Genomic DNA, 20,837 nt, shown 5'->3' with positions numbered 1-20,837 from the left:
CAGGGACCCCCCCCGGGTGTCCGGGGCGGGTCAGGCCACCCCATAACCACCCACCACCCCCCCCACCGCAAAGCCTGATGGGAACCCGGACACCTGGGTTCCCTTGGGGGGAGCCAGAGCAAAGCATGATGGGAAACGGGGCGCTTGGGGTCACCCAAGCAAAGCAGGGAGACGCCTGGGTGGTTATGGGGCAGAGCAAGGCATGATGGGAACTCCTGGAGGACCTTTTGTTGGGGGGGGGGGGGGGCGGTGGGATGTGGGGGTGGGGTCCCCAGATGCCTGAGCCCTCCCCCCCCCCCCCCCCCCAAGACACCTGGGGGTCCCCCCCTGGAATCCTGGTCAATGGGGTGGTGGGACATGGATGTGTGGGTCGCTGTGGGGCAGGAGGTCCATGGGGTGGTGGGACATGGATGTGTGGGTCCCTGTGGGGTGTCTATGGGGTGGTGGGACCCAGATGTGGGGGTCGCTGTGGGGCAGGAGGTCCATGGGGTGGTGGGACATGGATGTGTGGGTCGCTGTGGGGTGTCTATGGGGTGGTGGGATGCAGATGTGGGGGTCGCTGTGGGGCAGGAGGTCCATGGGGTGGTGGGACATGGATGTGTGGGTCCCTGTGGGGTGTCTATGGGGTGGTGGGACCCAGACGTGTGGGTCGCTGTGGGGCAGGAGCTCCATGGGGTGGTGGGACCCGGACATCTGGGTCCCTTTGGGGCATCTATGGGGTGGTGGGACCCAGATGTGGGGGTCCTTGTGGGGCAGGAGGTCCATGGGGTGGTGGGACATGGATGTGTGGGTCGCTGTGGGGTGTCTATGGGGTGGTGGGACCCAGACGTGTGGGTCGCTGTGGGGCAGGAGCTCCATGGGGTGGTGGGACCCGGACATCTGGGTCCCTTTGGGGCATCTATGGGGTGGTGGGACCCAGATGTGTGGGTCCTTGTGGGGCAGGAGGTCCATGGGGTGGTGGGACATGGATGTGTGGGTCGCTGTGGGGTGTCTATGGGGTGGTGGGACCCAGACGTGTGGGTCACTGTGGGGCAGGAGGTCCATGGAGTGGTGGGACCCAGATGTGTGGGTCCCTGTGGGGTGTCTATGGGGTGGTGGGACCCAGACGTGTGGGTCGCTGTGGGGCAGGAGCTCCATGGGGTGGTGGGACATGGACGCGTGGGTCCCTGTGGGGCATCTATGGGGTGGTGGGACCCACACATGTGGGTCCCTGTGGGGCAGAGGCCCTTTTTTTGGGGGGGGCAGTGGGATGTGGGGGGGGTGTGTGTGTGTGTGTCCCCCAAACCCCCCATCTTGGCGCAAAGCATGATGGGAACTCGGCCACCGGAGCCCCCAGAGACACCCCCCCCCCCCCCCCCCCCCATCACGGGGCCGAGGCTGATTAGATAAAATTAATTAATCATTAACGAGCAGCCAAAGGGGCTGGAGGCGGCCGGGGCCTCCCCTCCCCCCACACTTGATAAGCCGGAACCTGATAAAGGGGGTACGGGGGGGGGGGGGGGAGGGGAAGAGCATCAAGGGCGGCCTGAAGGTTTTTGGGGGGTGGGGGGGACACACGGAGGTGTCTGGGACCTCCCCCCCCCCCCCCCCACGTGACCTGGATTTTGGGGGGGATCCGGGTGTTTTGGGGGGGACTCAGGTGTTTGGGTGCCCCCTCCCCCCCCCCCCCAAAAAAAAAATTTTAAAAAATTTAAAAAAAAAAAAAGGGACCTGGGTGTCCCCACCCCCCCACCCCCACCCCAGAGGAGGGACCCGGGCGAGGTCACCTTGGGGCGGTTCCCCAGGGGGGTATAAGGGGAGGTGGGGGGAGGATTGGGAGGGACTGGGAGGGACTGGGAGCTGCTGGGAGCTGCCATGGGGAAGGAGGTGAGGGGTGGGGGGGGAGGGGGAGAAAGATGGAGGGATGGAGGGAGAGAGGGAGGGAGGGGGAGGGAGGGATGGGGAGGGGGAGGGAGGGATGGAGGGGGGGAGGGATGGGGAGGGGGAGAGGGAGAGAGGGAGGGAGGGAGGGGGAGATGGAGGGATGGGGAGGGGGAGGGATTGGAGGGGGGATGGAGGGATGAGGAGGGACAGAGAGGTGGAGGGAGGGGGAGGAGGAGGAGGGAGGGAGGAAGGATGGAGGGAGGGAGAGATGGGGAGAGGGAGGGAGGGAGGGGGGAGGGAGGAAGAAGGGATGGAGGAGGGGTGGAGGGATGGGGAGAGGGAGGGAGGGATCTGAGGAGGGATGGAGGGATGGGGGAGGGACAGAGAGATGGAGGGAGGGAGAGAGAGAGGGAGGGAAGAGGGATGGAGGAAGGATGGAGGGATGGGGAGAGGGATGGAGGGGGGAGGAAGAAGGGATGGAGGGATGGAGGAGGGGTGGAGGGATGGGGAGATGGAGGTGGGATGGTGAGAGGGAGGGAGGGAGGGATCTGAGGAGGGATGGAGGGATGAGGAGGGACAGACAGGTGGAGGGAGGGAGAGGAGGAGGAGGGATGGAGGAAGGATGGAGGGAGGGAGAGATGGGGAGAGGGAGGGAGGAGGAGGGATGGTGGGAGGGACAGAGAGATGGAGGGATGGGGGAGGGATGGAGGAAGAATGGAGGGATGGAGAGAAGGAGAGATGGAGGGAGGGAGGGAAGGAGAAGGGATGGAGGGAGGGGGAGATGGAGGAGGGATGGTGAGAGGGAGGGAGGGAGGGATTTGAGGGGGGATGGAGGGATGAGGAGGGACAGAGAGGTGGAGGGAGGGAGAGGAGGAGGAGGGAGGGAGGGAGGAAGGGAGGGAGAGATGGAAGGAAGGAGAAGGGATGGAGGGATGGGGAGATGGAGGTGGGATGGAGGAAGGATGGAGGGATGGAGAGATGGGGAGAGGGAGGGAGGGAGGGAGGTAGAAGGGATGGAGGGAGGGGGAGATGGAGGAGGGACAGAGAGGTGGAGGGATGGAGAGGAGGAGGAGGGAGGGAGGGAGGAAGGGAGGGAGAGATGGAGGGAGGGAGAGATGGAAGGAAGGGGAAGGGATGGAGGGATGGGGAGATGGAGGTGGGATGGTGAGAGGGAGGGAGGGAGGGATTTGAGGGGGGATGGAGAGATGGAGAGGAGGGAGGGAGGAGGGAGAGAGGGAGAGTTGGAGGAGGGACAGAGAGATGGAGGGATGGAGGAAGGATGGAGGGATGGAGAGATGGGGAGAGGGAGGGAGGGAGGGAGGTAGAAGGGATGGAGGGAGGGGGAGATGGAGGAGGGACAGAGAGGTGGAGGGATGGAGAGAGGGAGGAGGGAGGGAGGGAGGAAGGGAGGGAGAGATGGAAGGAAGGAGAAGGGATGGAGGGATGGGGAGATGGAGGCGGGATGGTGAGAGGGAGGGAGGGAGGGATTTGAGGGGGGATGGAGAGATGGAGGAGGGACAGAGAGGTGGAGGGATGGAGGGAGGGAGGGAGGAGGGATGGGGAGGTGGAGGAAGGATGGTGGGAGGGAGGGATTGGAGGAGGGATGGAGGGATGGAGAGATGGGGAGAGGGAGGGAGGGTGGAGGGATGGGGAGAGGGACAGAGAGATGGAGGGATGGGGGAGGGATGGAGAGATGGAGAGGAGGAGGGAGGGAGGGAGAAGGGATGGAGGGAGGGGGAGAGGGAGGTGGGATGGAAGAGGGAGGGAGGGAGGGATTGGAGGAGGGAGGGAGGGGTGGGGGAGGGATGGGGGGATGGGGAGGGATGGGGGGATGGGGGAGGGATGGGGGGATGGGGGAGGGATGGAGGAGGGATGGGGGGATGGGGGATGGGGGAGGGATGGGCAGGAGCGCTGGCCGAGGGAGGAAGAGGTGGAGGAGGGACGAGAGATGGGGGATGGAGGAGGGAGGGAGGGACAGGAGGACGGACAGAGGGAGGGAGAGATGGAGGGAGGGAGGAGGGAGGGAGGGGCCCACCCCCAGCTGACCCTTGACCTCTGCCCCCAGGAGAGTTACGAGCTGGGGCCCCCCCGGGGCAAGGCCCCGCCCCCCGCCCCCAAGGGCCGTGGTCGCCGCAAGCAGGAGAAGCTGGAGGACATGAAGAAGGAGATGGACGTGGTATGAGGGGAACTGGGAGGGACTGGGAGGGACTGGGAGGGTCAGTGGGGGGTGCTGGGAGGTCAGTTGGGGGGCTGGGAGGTCAACCGGGGGGACTGGGAGGGATTGGGAGGTCAACTGGGGGGACTGGGAGGGTCAATGGGGAGACTGGGAGGTCAGTTGGGGGGCTGGGAGGTCGACTGGGGGGACTGGGAGGGACTGGGAGGGTCAGTTGGGGACTGGGAGGTCCACTGGGGGGACTGGGAGGGACTGGGAGGGTCAATGGGGGGCACTGGGAGTGTGATGGGGGTACTGGGAGGTCAACTGGGGGGACTGAGAGGTCAACTGAGGGACTGGGAAGGGGACTGGGAGGGACTAGGAGTCAGTGGGGTGCACTGGGAGGTCAACTGGGGGGACTGGGAGGGACTGGGAGGGTCAATGGGGGGCACTGGGAGGTCAGTGGGGGGCTGGGAGGTCAACTGGGGGGACTGGGAGGGTCAATGGGGAGACTAGGAGGTCAGTTGGGGGGCTGGGAGGTCAACTGGGGGACTGGGAGGGACTGGGAGGGTCAGTGGGGGGCACTGGGAGGTCAGTTGGGGGGCTGGAGGTCAACTGGGGGGACTGGGAGGGACTTGGCATCAATAGGGGGCACTGGGAGGGTCAATGGTGGGTACTGGGAAGTCAACTGGGGGCTAGGAAGTCAACTGGGGGGACTGGGAGGGACTGGGAGGGTCAATGGGGGGCACTGGGAGGTCAGTTGGGGGGCTGGAGGTCAACTGGGGGCCTGGGAGGGACTGGGGGTCAATGGGGGGGACTGGGAGGGTCAACTGGGGGAACCGGGAGGGACTGGGAGTCAATGGTGGGCACTTGAGGGTCAATGGTGGGTACTGGGAGGTCAACTGAGGGACTGGGAAGGGGACTGGGAGGGACTAGGGGTCAATGGGGCGCACTGGGAGGTCAACTGGGGGTGTTGGGGGGCCAACGGGGTCAATGGAGGCAACTGGGACTGTCAGTGGGGGGAACTGGGAGGGACTGGGAGGTCAAGGTGGGCACGGGGACGTCAACTGGGAGTGACTGGGAGGGTCAATGGGGAGACTTGAGAGGTCAACAGGGGTCAAGAGGGGCAACTGGGAAGGTCAGGAGGGCACTGGGAGGGGCAGTGAGGGGTTATACTGGGAGGCACTGGGAGGCACTGGGAGGGGTCAGGGGCTGAGGCGGGTCCCCCCAGGACGACCACAAGCTCGAGGTGAACGACCTGGAGGTCAAGTACAGCACCAGTAGCACCAAGGTGGGTGACCCTTGACCTTTGACCCCGGGGCCCATCCCACAACCCCATTGGTCCCGGGACCCCACCAATGCCCTTGACCCCAAGCAACCCCCTTGACCCTGTTGACCCCCCAATGACCCTTCAACCCCAACGACCCCCTTGACCTCCCCAACCCCCTGGATCCCGTTGACCCCATTGACCCCATTGACCCCATCAACCCCGTTGACCCCATTGACCTCATTGACCCTGTTGACCCCGTTGACCCCACCAACCCTGTTGACCCCATCAACCCCATTGACCCCATTGACCTCGTTGACCCCGTTGACCCCATTGACCTCAATCAACTCCATGATGCCCGTCAACCCCGTTGACCCCATTGACCCCATCAACCCCATTGACCCCGTTGACCCCATCAACCCCGTTGACCCCATTGACCCCACCAACCCCACTGACCCCATTGACCCCGTTGACCCCATTGACCCCACCAACCCCATTGACCCCATTGACCCCGTTGACCCCATCAACCCTGTTGACCCCGTTGACCCCATCAACCCTGTTGACCCCATTGACTCTGTTGACCCCGTTGACCCCATTGACCCCAATCAACTCCATGACCCCCATCAACCCGTTGCCCTCATCAACCCCGTTGACCCCACCCATGCCGGTGACCCCATCAACCCCGTTGACCCCATTGACCCCATCAACCCTGTTGACCCCATTGACCCCATGACCCCACCACTTGACCCCCTTGACCCCGGCAGGGCCTGGTGGAGCCGGTGGCAGCCGAGCGGCTGCTGCGGGATGGTCCCAACGAGCTCCGGCCCCCTCGGGGGACCCCCGAATGCGTCAAATTTGGGCGACAACTGGCCGGGGGTCTCCAGTGCCTGATGTGGGTGGCGGCGGCCATTTGCCTCATCGCCTACGGCGTGCAGGAGGGGGAGGGGGACCGCGGCAGCTCCGACAACGTACGCTGGGCCCACCTCGGGCTGGAGAACATCTGGGGCCATCTCGGGGGGAACATCTGGGGCCATCTCAGGGGGAACGTGTGGGTCTATGGGTTGAGGAACATCTGGTGACATCTTGGAGGGAACATCTGGGGCCATCTCGGGGGGAACGTGTGGGTCTATGGGTTGAGGAACATCTGGGGCCATCTTGGAGGGAACATCTGGGGCCATCTCGGGGGGAACGTGTGGGTCTATGGGTTGAGGAACATCTGGGGACATCTTGGAGGGAACATCTGGGGCCATCTCAGGGGGAATGTGTGGGTCTATGGGTTGAGGAACATCTGGGGCCATCTTGGAGGGAACATCTGGGGCCATCTCAGGGGGAACGTGTGGGTCTATGGGTTGAGGAACATCTGGAGCCATCTCGGGGGGAACGTGTGGGTCAATGTTGGGGGGGGGGGAGGCAACACCCGGGTCCATCTGGAGAACATCTGAAGCCATCTTGGGGGGCACCAGGAAGCCAGAGACCCTCAGGAGGTGGAAACTTGGGGGGGCTTAGGGTGGATCTTGGGGCTTGGGGACACCTGGGTGTCCCCAACCCTGGGGGCCTGATCCTGTCCCCTGTCCCCTCCCCCCCCCCCCAGCTGTACCTCGCCATCGCCCTCATCGCCGTCGTCGTGGTTACCGGCTGCTTCGGCTACTACCAGGAGTTCAAGAGCACCAACATCATCGCCAGCTTCAAGAACCTCGTCCCTCAGGTGTGGTCACCGGGGACACCCAGGTCCCCCTCCCCCACTCTGAACAGCCAGGCCCCTCCCCCACGCCCACCCATGGGTGCTTTTGTCACCCTCAGCAAGCCACCGTGATCCGGGAAGGGGACAAGTTGCAGATCAACGCCAACGAGTTGGTGGTGGGTGACCTGGTGGAGATCAAAGGAGGTGACCGAGTCCCTGCAGACATCCGCATCATCTCGGCTCAGGGTTGCAAGGTGGGGCTGGACCTCATGGGGGTCACCAGGGCCCCACGAGGTGCCCATGGGTCCATCACAACCCATGGGTGCTATGAGGGACTTGAGGGTCTTCATGGGACCATGGGAGTCACCCAAGAGCCATGAGGTGCCCATGGGTCCATCACAACCTGTGGGTGCTACAAGGGACTTGAGGGTCTTCATGGGACCATGGGGGTCACCCAAGAGCCGTGAGGTGCCCATGGGTCCATCACAACCCGTGGGTGCTACAAGGGACTTGAGGGTCTTCATGGGACCATGGGGGTCACCCAAGAGCCGTGAGGTGCCCATGGGTCCATCACAACCCGTGGGTGCTACAAGGGACTTGAGGGTCTTCATGGGACCATGGGGGTCACCCAAGAGCCGTGAGGTGCCCATGGGTCCATCACAACCCGTGGGTGCTACAAGGGACTTGAGGGTCTTCATGGGACCATGGGGGTCACCCAAGAGCCGTGAGGTGCCCATGGGTCCATCACAACCCGTGGGTGCTACAAGGGACTTGAGGGTCTTCATGGGACCATGGGGGTCACCCAAGAGCCATGAGGTGCCCGTGGGTCCATCACAACCCATGGGTGCCACAGGGGTTCCCGTTGTCCCTACGGGTCCATGGCCATCCATATCTTCCCTGGAGGTCCTCATGGCTCCAAGGGAGCTCCAGGAGGGCCCCCAAGGGATCCCATGGGTGGGGTAAGGGGGTGGTACCCCAATACCCGGCTTCCTCCAGGTGGACAACTCATCGTTGACGGGGGAGTCAGAGCCGCAGACGCGCTCACCCGAGTGCACCCACGATTCCCCCTTGGAGACCCGCAACATCGCCTTCTTCTCCACCATGTGTCTAGAAGGTGCGTGGGTGTCATCCCCCCCCACCCATCGTGGACATCTGGGTGCCCCCCAACACCACCCTGAATATCTGGGTCTTCTAGGGACGGCCATGGGCTGGTGATCAACACGGGGGACCGGACCATCATCGGGCGCATCGCCAGCTTGGCCTCGGGGGTGGAGAACGAGAAGACCCCCATCGCCATCGAGATCGAGCACTGTCGTGGACATCATCGCCGGCCTGGCCATCTTCTTCGGTGCCACCTTCTTCGTGGTGGCCATGGTCATCGGTTACCCCTTCCTCCGCGCTATGGTCTTCTTCATGGCCATCGTGGTGGCTTATGTCCCTGAGGGGTTGCTGGCCACCGTCACGGTAGGGCTTGGGGTGGAGGTATATAGGTCCCATCACAACCTGTGGGTGCTGTGGGAGACTTGGGTGGTCTTCATGGGACCATGGGGGTCACCCAAGAGCCATGAGGTGCCCATGGGTCCATCACAACCCATGGGTGCTACGAGGGACTTGATGGTCTTCATGGGACCATGGGGGTCACCCAACAGCCATGAGGTGCCCATGGGTCCATCACAACCCGTGGGTGCTACAAGGGACTTGAGGGTCTTCATGGGACCATGGGGGTCACTCAACAGCCATGAGGTGCCCATGGGTGCAACACAACCCGTGGGTGCTACAAGGGACTTGAGGGTCTTCATGGGACCATGGGGTCACCCAAGAGCCATGAGGTGCCCATGGGTGCTACAAGGGACTTGAGGGTCTTCATGGGACCATGGGGGTCACCCATGGGTGCCACAGGGGTTCCCGTTGTCCCTACGGGTCCATGGCCATCAACATCTTCCCTGGAGGTCCTCATGGCTCCAAGGGAGCTCCAGGAGGTCCCCAAGGGGTCCCATGGGTGCCACAGGGTTCCCGTTGTCCCTACGGGTCCATGGCCATCAACTTCTTCCCTGGAGGTCATGATGGCTCCAAGGCCACCCCAAGAGCTCCAGGAGGATCCCACGGGTGCTGATGGATCTCCCAGGGTTCCTCAGGGTGCTGAGGACCTTCTCCACCACCAGGTTTGCCTCTCGCTGACGGCCAAGCGGCTGGCGCGGAAGAACTGCGTGGTGAAGAACCTGGAAGCGGTGGAGACCTTGGGGTCCACCTCGGTCATCTGCTCCGACAAGACGGGGACCCTCACCCAGAACCGCATGACCGTGGCCCACCTTTGGTTCGACAACCAGATCCACACGGCCGACACCACCGAGGACCAATCGGGTGAGCCGGTTAGCCGCGGGCCACACCCCTCCAACCCCTTCCTCACCTCTCCACCAATGAGGTGACCTCACCCTACCTCGGTCCCACCCACCCACCCAGGTCAAAGCTTCGACCAATCGTCGGAGACGTGGACCATGTTGAGCCGCGTCGTCACCCTCTGCAACCGGGCCCAGTTCAAACCAGGCCAAGACAACGTCCCCGTGGCCAAGGTGGGCACGTATGGAGCCACAGGCCCTATAGAGACCCTATAGGGGGGGTGGGAGGGGCATAGAGGGACCATATATGGGGCTGGGAGGGGCATAGAGGGACCATATATGGAGGTGGGAGGGGCATAGAGGGGGTTTATATAGGGTTGGGAAAGTATATAGGGGCCAGGAACTCCTATGGGGCAATAAGGACCCTATATGGGGGTGGGAGGGGCATATGGGGACCTTATATGGGGGTGGGAGGGGCATAGAGACCCTATATGGGGTGGGAGGGGCATATAAGGGTCAGGGTGCCCATAGGGGCACGATATGGGGCTGGAAACATCATATAGGACCCCTACAGGGGCACGATATGGGGCTGAGAGGGGCCTATAGGGGTCAGGGTGCCCATAGGGGGATGATATGGGGCTGGGAGGGGCATATAGGGGTCAGGGTGCCCATAGGGGGATGATATGGGGCTGGGAGGGGCATATAGGGGTCAGGGTGCCCATAGGGGACCTATATAGGGCCTCTATGGGGCTGGGAGGAACACCCATAGGTGGCTTGGCGAGGCATATAGGGGCCAGACCCTCCTCCATAGGGGGTCTATAGGTCCCCTCACCCACTTAAGCCCCGCCCCCCCCCCCCCCCCCCCCCCCCCCCCGGCAGCGCGAGGTCATCGGCGACGCTTCGGAGACGGCGCTGCTGAAGTTCGCGGAGGTGACGGTGGGGCCGGTGGTGGAGGCGCGGGGACGGTTCCCCAAGGTGGCCGAGCTGCCCTTCAACTCCACCAACAAGTTCCAGGTAAGGGGGGGGACCCCAATATTCCAGGGGGGGCCCCCCAACATCTGGGGAGGGGGACCCAGGTGTTTGGGGGCCACCAAGATGTTCAGGAGGGACCTTGGTCTTTGTGAAGGAACAAGGGGGATCCAGGTGTCTCAGGGGACCCAGGAGTCTGGGGGGGACCCCAATATTCGGAGGGGGACCCCAATATTCCAGGAGGGCCCCCCAACATCTGGGGAGGGGGATCCAGGAGTTTGGGGGCCACCAAGATGTTCAGGAGGGACCTTGGTCTTCGTGAAGGAACCAAGTGTCCAAGGGGGACCCAGGTGTCTCAGGGAACCCAGGTATTGGGGGGGGACACACACCCTCAGGCGCCCAGGGGGGGGACCCCAACATTTTGGGGGGGGCCCTACATGCCCAGGGGGGACCCAGATGTCCAGGGAAGGGCCCCAGGAGTCCAGGAAGGACCTTGATGCCCATGAGGGACTCAAGCACCCAAGAGGAACGAGGCCTCTAGAGGGCACCCAAGCTACTGAGAAGCACCCAAGTGTCTAGGGGGGCACCCAGGCATTTGGGGGGGACCCAGGTGTCTGGGATGGGGGCACCCAGAAATCCAGGAGGGGCCCCAAATGTCCAGGAAGGACCTTGATGTCCATGAGGGACTCAAGAACCCAAGAGGAACGAGGCCTCTAGAGGGCACCCAAGCTACTGAGAAGTGTCTAGGGGGGACCCAGGCATTGGGGGGGGGGGACCCAGGCATTTGGGGGGGCCCAGACTTTTGGGGGGGGACCCAAGTATCCGGGTTCCTCCACAGCTGTCGGTCCACGAGGCGGGAGAACGTCAACTGCTGGTGCTGAAAGGTGCCCCCGAGCGGGTGCTGGAGCGGTGCAGCACGGTGCTGCTGAAGGGACAGGAGTTGGCCCTGGACACCCAATGGCGAGAGGCCTTCGAGGGGGCCTACGCCGAGCTGGGGGGGCGTGGGGAGAGGGTGCTGGGTGAGTGGGGTGAGGGGGGGGGGGGGGATGTGGGGATGGAGGGACGTCATGGGGAGGTGGGGGGAAGTGAGGATGGAGGAGACGTGGGGATGGGGGGACATCAGGGGGAGATGGGGATGGGGGGGACGTGGGGATGGGGGGACACCATGGGGACATCAAGGGGAGATGGGGACATGGAAGGAAATGGGGAGATGGGGGACGTGAGGATGGAGGGACATCATGGGGAGATGGGGATGGGGGAGACCTGGGGATGGGGGGACATCGTGGGGAGGTGGGGGACATCATGGAGACATGGAGGGGACGTGAGGATGGAGGGACATCATGGGGAGATGGGGATGGGGGAGACCTGGGGATGGGGGGACACCATGGGGACATCAAGGGGAGATGGGGACATGGAAGGAAATGGGGAGATGGGGGACGTGAGGATGGAGGGACATCAGGGAGACATGGAGATGGGGGGGACCTGGGGATGGGGGGACATCGTGAGGAGGTGGGGGACATCATGGAGACATGGAGGGGACGTGAGGATGGAGGGACATCATGGGGAGATGGGGATGGGGGAGACCTGGGGATGGGGGGACACCATGGGGACATCAAGGGGAGATGGGGACATGGAAGGAAATGGGGAGATGGGGGACGTGAGGATGGAGGGACATCAGGGAGACATGGAGATGGGGGGGACCTGGGGATGGGGGGACATCGTGAGGAGGTGGGGGACATCATGGAGACATGGAGGGGACGTGAGGATGGAGGGACATCATGGGGAGATGGGGATGGGGGAGACCTGGGGATGGGGGGACACCATGGGGACATCAAGGGGAGATGGGGACATGGAAGGAAATGGGGAGATGGGGGACGTGAGGATGGAGGGACATCATGGGGAGATGGGGATGGGGGAGACCTGGGGATGGGGGGACACCATGGGGACATCAAGGGGAGATGGGGACATGGAAGGAAATGGGGAGATGGGGGATGTGGGGATGGGGGGGATGTGAGGATGGAGGGACATCAGGGAGACATGGAGATGGGGGGGACCTGGGGATGGGGGGACATCGTGAGGAGGTGGGGGACATCATGGAGACATGGAGGGGACGTGAGGATGGAGGGACGTCATGGGGAGATGGGGATGGGGGAGACCTGGGGATGGGGGGACACCATGGGGACATCAAGGGGAGATGGGGACATGGAAGGAAATGGGGAGATGGGGGACGTGAGGATGGAGGGACATCAGGGAGACATGGAGATGGGGGGGACCTGGGGATGGGGGGACATCGTGAGGAGGTGGGGGACATCATGGAGACATGGAGGGGACGTGAGGATGGAGGGACATCATGGGGAGATGGGGATGGGGGAGACCTGGGGATGGGGGGACACCATGGGGACATCAAGGGGAGATGGGGACATGGAAGGAAATGGGGAGATGGGGGACGTGAGGATGGAGGGACATCAGGGGGACATGGAGATGGGGGGGACCTGGGGATGGGGGGTCATCGTGGGGAGGTGGGGGACATCATGGAGACATGGAGGGGACATGAGGATGGAGGGACATCAGGGGGAGATGGGGATGGGGGGACACCATGGGAACATCATGGGGAGGTGGGGATGGGGGAGACCTGGGGATGGGGGGACACCATGGGGAGGGGGGGACATCATGGAGACATGGAGGGGACGTGGGGATGGAGGGACATCAGGGGGAGATGGGGACGTGGGGATGGGGGGACATCATGGGGACATCAAGGGGACATCATGGAGACATGGAGGGGATGTGGGGATGGGGGGACATCATGGGGACATCATGAGAACATGGAGGGACATGGAGGGGACACGGAAGGACACGAGGACACGTGGGACAGAGGACCCATGCAGGAGGGTGGCACACGGGTCCCCATGTCCCCCCGTGTCCCCCCCCCGTTGTCCCTCCCAAGGGTTCTGCGCCCGCTGGCTGCCAGCGGGGACGGTGGCAGCAGGGACGGACCCCGAGGAGCTGCCGGAGGTGGCCGTGGGCCTCTGCTTCGCCGGGCTGGTGTCCATGATCGACCCCCCCAGGGCCACCGTCCCCCAGGCCGTGCTCAAGTGTCGCACGGCCGGTATCAGGGTAGGGGACATGGGGGGACATGGGGACATGGGGATGGGGAGGACATGGGGATGGGGGGACACCAAGGACATGGAAGGACATGGGGGACGTGGGGGGACATGGGGGGACATGGGGACATGGGGATGGGGGACATCAAGGACATGGGGGGACGTGGGGGGACGTGGGGGGACACCAAGGACATGGGGGGACATGGGGGATGTGGGGGGACATGGGGACATGGGGATGGGGAGGACATGGGGATGGGGGGACACCAAGGACATGGGGGGACATGGGGGGACATCAAAGATGTGGGGGGACATGGGGACATGGGGACATGGATGGTGAGGACATGAGGATGGGGGGACACCAAGGACATGGAAGGGACATGGGGGATGTGGGGACATGGAGATGGGGGACATCAAGGACACAGAAGGACATGGGGGGACATGGGGGGACATCAAGGACATGGAAGGGACATGGGGGGACATGGGGACATGGGGCACATCAAGGACATGGAAGGGACATGGGGGGACATGGGGACATGGGGCACATCAAGGACATGGAAGGACATGGGGGAACGTGGGGATGGGGGGACACCAAGGACATGGGGGGACATGGGGATGGGGACATCAGGGACATGGAAGGGACATATGGGGATGGGGGACACCAAGGACATGGGGGGACATGGGGGGACACAAGATGGACCTGGGGACACAGAGGGACGTAGAGACGAGGGGACACCAAGGACACGGGGGGACCCCAAGCCCCCAGCGAGATGTTCCCCATGGGGTGACCCCGGGGACAGAAGAACCTCAACAACCCGGGGGGGGGGGGGTGGGAGGTGACACATGGGGTGACCCTTCGGTGGTGTCCCCTTTGTCCCCAGGTGATCATGGTGACCGGTGACCACCCAATCACGGCCAAGGCCATCGCGGCCGCCGTCGGCATCATCTCGGAGGGCAGCGAAACCCCCGAGGAGGTGGCGGCTCGGCTGCGCCTCCCCCTCGAGCGGGTGGACCCCAGGTGAGGGGACCTCAGAGGTGACACCCCGTGACATCTCCGAGGTGTCCCCAAACATCTCAAGAAGGTCCCCTCCCCCAGGCAGGCGCGGGCGCGGGTGGTGACAGGGGCGGAGCTGGCGGCCATGACACCCGGGGCTCTGGAGGGGCTTCTCCGGGCCCACCCCGAGATGGTTTTTGCCCGGACGTCACCTCAACAGAAACTTGTCATCGTGGAGAGCTGCCAGCGGCTGGTGGGGACACGTTGGGGACACGTTGGGGACACGTTGGGGACGTTGGGGATGTGGGGGGGGGGGGTGGGGATGTTGGGGGTGTTGGGGGATATGGGGACGCTGAGGACGTGGGGACACGGTGGGGGACGTTGAGGGGACACTTGGGGGGATGTTGGGGACATTGGGGACACTGGGGGGGACATTGGGGACATGGGGACATGGTGGGGGATGTTGGGGACACTGGGGGGGACATTGGGGGGACGCTGAGGACGTGGGGACACGGTGGGGGACGTTGAGGGGACACTTGGGGGGATGTTGGGGACACTGGGGGGACACTGGGGACATGGTGGGGGACATTGGGGACACTGGGGGGGACATTGGGGACATTGGGGACACTGGAGACATGGTGGGGGACATTGGGGACACTGGGGGGACATGGTGGGGGACATTGGGGACACTGGGGACATGGTGGGGGACGTTGAGGGGACACTTGGGGGGATGTGGGGACACTGGGGGGACACTGGGGATGCTGGGGGGACACTGGGGACATGCCGGGACACTGGGGACATTGGGGGGACCCTGGGGACATGGGGACATGGTGGGGGACATTGGGGACACGGGGGGGGACATTGGGGACACTGGGGACATTTGGGGCACGGGGACATGGGGGGACACTGAGGACATGGGGACATTGGGGGGGACATTGGGGAGGATGTGGGGGGCATTGGGGACATTGGGGACGTGGGATATGGGGACACTGAGGACATATAGGTGCAATCATATGGGGACACATGAGGTCCCCAAGGTGCCATCATGGTGGGGATGGGGATGTCCCCAAGGTGCCACTAGGATGGGGATGATGATGGTCCCTTGTCCCCATGTCCCCAAGGTGCCACCGTGGTGGGGACAGACATGACCCCAAGGGGCCATCATGGTCCCATGTCCCCAAGGTGTCACCATGATGTGGATGTCCCCAAGGTGCCACCATGATGGGGATGATGATGGTCGCTTGTCCCCAAGGTGCCACCATGGTGGGGACAAGGATGTCCCCAAGGTGCCACCATGGTGGGGATGTCCCCAAGGTGCCACCATGGTGGGGATGACGATGGTCCCATGTCCCCAAGGTGCCACCATGGTGGGGACAAGGATGTCCCCAAGGTGCCACCATGGTGGGGATGTCCCCAAGGTGCCACCACGATGGGGATGACGATGGTCCCATGTCCCCAAGGTGCCACCATGGTGGGGACAAGGATGTCCCCAAGGTGCCACCATGGTGGGGATGTCCCCAAGGTGCCACCACGATGGGGATGACGATGGTCCCATGTCCCCAGGGTGCCACCATGGTGGGGACAGGGATGTCCCCAAGGTGCCACCATGGTGGGGATGTCCCCAAGGTGCCACCACGATGGGGATGATGATGGTCCCGTGTCCCCAAGGTGCCATCATGATGGGGACAGGGATGTCCCCAAGGTGCCACCATGGTGGGGATGACGATGGTCCCATGTCCCCAAGGTGCCACCATGGTGGGGACAGGGATGTCCCCAAGGTGCCACCACAATGGGGATGATGATGGTCCCATGTCCCCAAGGTGGCATCATGATGGGGACAGGGATGTCCCCAAGGTGCCACCACGATGGGGATGACGATGGTCCCATGTTCCCAAGGTGCCACCATGGTGAGGACAGGGATGTCCCCAAGGTGCCACCACGATGGGGATGATGATGGTCCCGTGTCCCCAGGGCTCCATCGTGGCGGTGACAGGGGACGGGGTGAACGACTCCCCCGCGCTGAAGAAGGCCGACATCGGGGTGGCCATGGGCATCGCCGGCTCCGACGCCGCCAAGAACGCGGCCGACATGATCCTCCTCGACGACAACTTCGCCTCCATCGTCACCGGCGTGGAGCAAGGTGGGGTTGGGGACACCGGGGGGGGGGTGGGGGGACACCCGAGGGACACACCACCCACCTGACGTTGTGTGTGTCCCCCCCCCCCAAGGCCGCTTGATCTTTGACAACCTGAAGAAGTCCATCGCCTACACCTTGACCAAGAACATCCCCGAGTTGACCCCCTACCTCATCTACATCACGGCCAGCGTCCCCCTGCCCTTGGGTTGCATCACCATCCTCTTCATCGAGCTCTGCACTGACATCGTGAGTGCCCAGATGTGGGGGGGGGGTGTCCCAGATGTTGGGGTCCCCCTAAATCCAGTCCTCGGGGTCCATCAACCATGAACTGGTCGTTGAGGTTCCTCACCCAAGAACTTGGGTTCTTCGTAGAGACGTTGAGGTTCTTCACCCAAATATCTGGGTGATTCGCCCACACACTGGGGTCCCTCTTGGATCTTGGGGTCCATCTTGGGGTCCCCTCCCAGATGTTGGGGTCCATCAACCAGTCCATGAACTGGTCGTTGAGGTTCCTCACCCAAGAACTTGGGTTCTTCGTAGAGACGTTGAGGTTCTTCACCCAAATATCTGGGTGATTCGCCCACACACTGGGGTCCCTCTTGGATCTTGGGGTCCATCTTGGATCTTGGGGTCCCCTCCCAGATGTTGGGGTCCATCAACCAGTCCATGAACTGGTCGTTGAGGTTCCTCACCCAAGAACTTGGGTTTCTTCGTAGAGACGTTGAGGTTCTTCACCCAAATATTTGGGTGATTCGCCCAGACACCAGGGTCCGTCCTGGATTTCGGGGTCCCCCCCAGATGTTGGGGTCCCCCCCCAGATGTTGGGGTCCCCCCAAATCCAGTCCTCGGGGTCCATCAACCATGAACTGGTCGTTGAGGTTCCTCACCCAAGAACTTGGGTTTCTTCGTAGAGACGTTGAGGTTCTTCACCCAAATATCTGGGTGATTTGCCCACACACCGGGGTCCCTCTTGGATGTTGGGGTCCCCCCCACATGTCGGGGTCCCCCCCAACATGTCAGGGTCCCCACCCCGTCACCAGGGTCCATCAACCAGTCCATGAACTGGTCGTTGAGGTTCCTCACCCAAGAACTTGGGTTCTTCGTAGAGACGTTGAGGTTCTTCACCCAAATATGTGGGTGTTTCACCCACACACCGGGGTCCCTCTTGGATTTTGGGGTGTCCCCCCCCCCCCCAGGATATCGGGGTCCCCACCTGGATGTCAGGGTGTCCCCCCCCCAGATCCTGGTGTGTCCCCCCCCACACACCCCCCAACCCCAAGATCCATCCACCAACCCATGAACCTTGAGGTTCCTCACCCAAGAACCAGGATCCCTCTGGGATGTTGGGGGTCCCACCCCAGATTTTGGGGTGTCCTCCCCCCCCCAGATGTTGGGGTGCCTCACCCAGACACCTGGACCCACAGTTCCCCTCGGTCTCCTTGGCCTATGAGAGGGCGGAGAGTGACATCATGCACCTGAAACCCCGCAACCCTCGACGCGACCGATTGGTCAACGAACCTTTGGCGGCTTATTCCTACTTCCAGATCGGTACCACCCAGATATCGGGGTGTCCCCCCCCCCCCCCCGGGGGGTTTGGGGGGGACCCAGATGTTGGGGAGGGGGAGCCCAGATGTTGGGGGAGGTCAAGCCAAGGGTGGGGGAGAGGGTGAGTGGGATGTGGCCAAAAAAAGGGGGGTCCTGGGTGCCCCGGGGCCACCTCGGGTGGGTGGGGAGGTCTGGGTGGTCTCCATGTTGGGGTGCTCTGGCCACCTGAGGTCTTGGGTTTGGGGGGTCCTGGCTACCTGGCTACTTGGGTCCCTGGCCAACTGGGTCTATGGGTGGCCCAAAATGTGGGTGTCTTGGTCCTTGGGTGCCCTAAATTTGGTCCCTGGCCATATGGCTACCTGGCTCCATGGGTCCCTGGCCACCTGGTGACCTGGGTCCCTTGGTCCGTGGCCACCTGGTGACCTGGGTCCCTTGGTCTGTGGCCACCTGGCTCCATGGGTCCTTGGCCACCCATTCACCTGGGTCCCTGGGTCCCTGGCCACCTGGTCACCTGGGTTCCTGGCCACTTGGGTCCCTGGCCACCTGGTCACCTGGGTCCCTTGGTCCCTGACCACCCAGCTCCCTGAGTCCCTGGCCACTTGGCCACCTGGCTCCACGGGTCCCTGGCCACCTGGATCAACAGGTCCCTGGCCACCTGGGTCCCTTGGTCCCTGGCCACTTGGCCACCTGGCTCCACGGGTCCCTGGCCACCTGGATCAACAGGTCCCTGGCCACCTGGGTCCCTTGATCCCTGGCCACTTGGCCAGCTGGCTCCCTGGGTCCCTTGGTCCTTGGCCACCCTGGCTCCATGGGTCCCTGGCCACCCAGCTCCCTGAGTCCCTGGCCACTTGGCCACCTGGCTCCACGGGTCCCTGGCCACCTGGGTCCCTTGGTCCCTGGCCACTTGGCCACCTGGCTCCACGGGTCCCTGGCCACCTGGGTCAACAGGTCCCTGGCCACCTGGGTCCCTTGGTCCCTGGCCACTTGGCCACCTGGCTCCCTGGGTCCCTTGGTCCTTGGCCACCTGGCTCCCTGAGTCCCTGGCCACTTGGCCACCTGGCTCTCTTGGCCACTTGACCACCTGCCCCCCCCCCCTCCCCCTCCCATCCTATAGGTGCCATCCAGTCCTTCGCCGGCTTCACCGACTACTTCGTGGCCATGGCCCAGGAAGGTTGGTGGCCCCTCCTCTGCCTGGGGCTGCGCCCGCGCTGGGAAGACACCCACGAGCAGGAGCTGCAGGACAGCTACGGCCAGCAATGGGTACCTATAGACCCCTATAGACCCCCCTATAGGTGCCACCCCCCCCCCCCCGGCTGATCCATACGGCCCCCGCAGACCTTCGAGCAGCGCCGCTACCAGCAGTACACCTGCTACACCGTCTTCTTCATCAGCATCGAGATGTGCCAGATCGCCGACGTCCTCATCCGCAAGACCCGGCGCCTCTCCCTCCTCCAGCAGGGCCTCTTCCGGTGCCTATAGGGGCTATAGGGGGCTACAGGGGGGGTAGAGGGGGGATAGAGGGGCTATAGGGGGCTACAGGGGGGATAGAGGCGGGTAGAGGGGGGTAGAGGGGGGATAGAGGGGGATAGAGGGGGGTAGAGGGGGATAGAGGGGATAGAGGGGGGGTAGAGGGGATCTGCCAGGGCCTATAGGGCCTGTGGGGTTCTTCCGGTGCCTATAGGGGCTATAGGGGGCTACAGGGGGGGTAGAGGGGGGATAGAGGGGGGTAGAGGGGGATAGAGGGGAGATAGAGGGGGGTAGAGGGGGGTAGAGGGGGATAGAGGGGAGATAGAGGGGGGTAGAGGGGGGTAGAGGGGGGATAGAGGGGATAGAGGGGGGGGTAGAGGGGATCTGCCAGGGCCTATGGGGGTCTTCCGGTGCCTATAGGGGCTATAGGGGGCTACAGGGGGGGTAGAGGGGGGATAGAGGGGGGTAGAGGGGGGATAGAGGGGGATAGAGGGGGGTAGAGGGGATAGAGGGGATAGAGGGGGGGTAGAGGGGATCTGCCAGGGCCTATAGGGCCTGTGGGGTTCTTCCGGTGCCTATAGGGGCTATAGGGGGCTACAGGGGGGGTAGAGGGGGGGTAGAGAGGGGTAGAGGGGGATGGAGGGGGGATAGAGGGGGGTAGAGGGGGGTAGAGGGGGGATAGAGGGGGGATAGAGGGGGGTAGAGGGGGGATAGAGGGGATAGAGGGGGGGTAGAGGGGATCTGCCAGGGCCTATGGGGGTCTTCCGGTGCCTATAGGGGCTATAGGGGGCTACAGGGGGGGTAGAGGGGGGATAGAGGGGGGTAGAGGGGGGATAGAGGGGGATAGAGGGGGGTAGAGGGGGATAGAGGGGATAGAGGGGGGGTAGAGGGGATCTGCCAGGGCCTATAGGGCCTGTGGGGTTCTTCCGGTGCCTATAGGGGCTATAGGGGGCTACAGGGGGGGTAGAGGGGGGGTAGAGAGGGGTAGAGGGGGATAGAGGGGGGATAGAGGGGGGTAGAGGGGGATAGAGGGGATAGAGGGGGGGTAGAGGGGATCTGCCAGGGCCTATAGGGCCTGTGGGGTTCTTCCGGTGCCTATAGGGGCTATAGGGGCCTACAGGGGGGATAGAGGGGGGATAGAGGGGCTATAGGGGCTACAGGGGGGATAGAGGCGGGTAGAGGGGGGTAGAGGGGGGATAGAGGGGGATAGAGGGGGGTAGAGGGGGATAGAGGGGATAGAGGGGGGGTAGAGGGGATCTGCCAGGGCCTATAGGGCCTGTGGGGTTCTTCCGGTGCCTATAGGGGCTATAGGGGGCTACAGGGGGGAT

At 63.6% G+C, this 20,837-nt stretch overlaps 1 protein-coding gene across 1 annotated transcript; it reads left to right on the top strand.

Moving 5' to 3' along the window:
* Nucleotides 1–3,911: 3,911 nt before the first annotated feature.
* On the top strand, nt 3,912–19,521 carry LOC141938965 (potassium-transporting ATPase alpha chain 1-like). Its single transcript, XM_074858000.1, is given in 20 exon segments — nt 3,912–4,039; nt 5,247–5,306; nt 6,047–6,250; nt 6,874–6,987; nt 7,083–7,217; nt 7,960–8,081; nt 8,159–8,273; nt 8,275–8,427; nt 9,126–9,324; nt 9,424–9,533; nt 10,179–10,313; nt 11,107–11,287; nt 13,213–13,382; nt 14,248–14,384; nt 14,463–14,613; nt 16,332–16,500; nt 16,589–16,743; nt 17,922–18,045; nt 19,157–19,302; nt 19,378–19,521. Coding segments are annotated over 20 exon segments (2,745 nt in total). The 5' UTR covers nt 3,912–4,018.
* The last annotated feature ends 1,316 nt before the right edge of the window (nt 19,522–20,837 follow it).

Source organism: Strix uralensis, unplaced genomic scaffold (genome assembly GCF_047716275.1).
Source record: "Strix uralensis isolate ZFMK-TIS-50842 unplaced genomic scaffold, bStrUra1 scaffold_469, whole genome shotgun sequence".
NCBI classification, from domain to species: domain Eukaryota; kingdom Metazoa; phylum Chordata; class Aves; order Strigiformes; family Strigidae; genus Strix; species Strix uralensis.
This window is presented reverse-complemented; position numbering and strand designations above follow the sequence as displayed.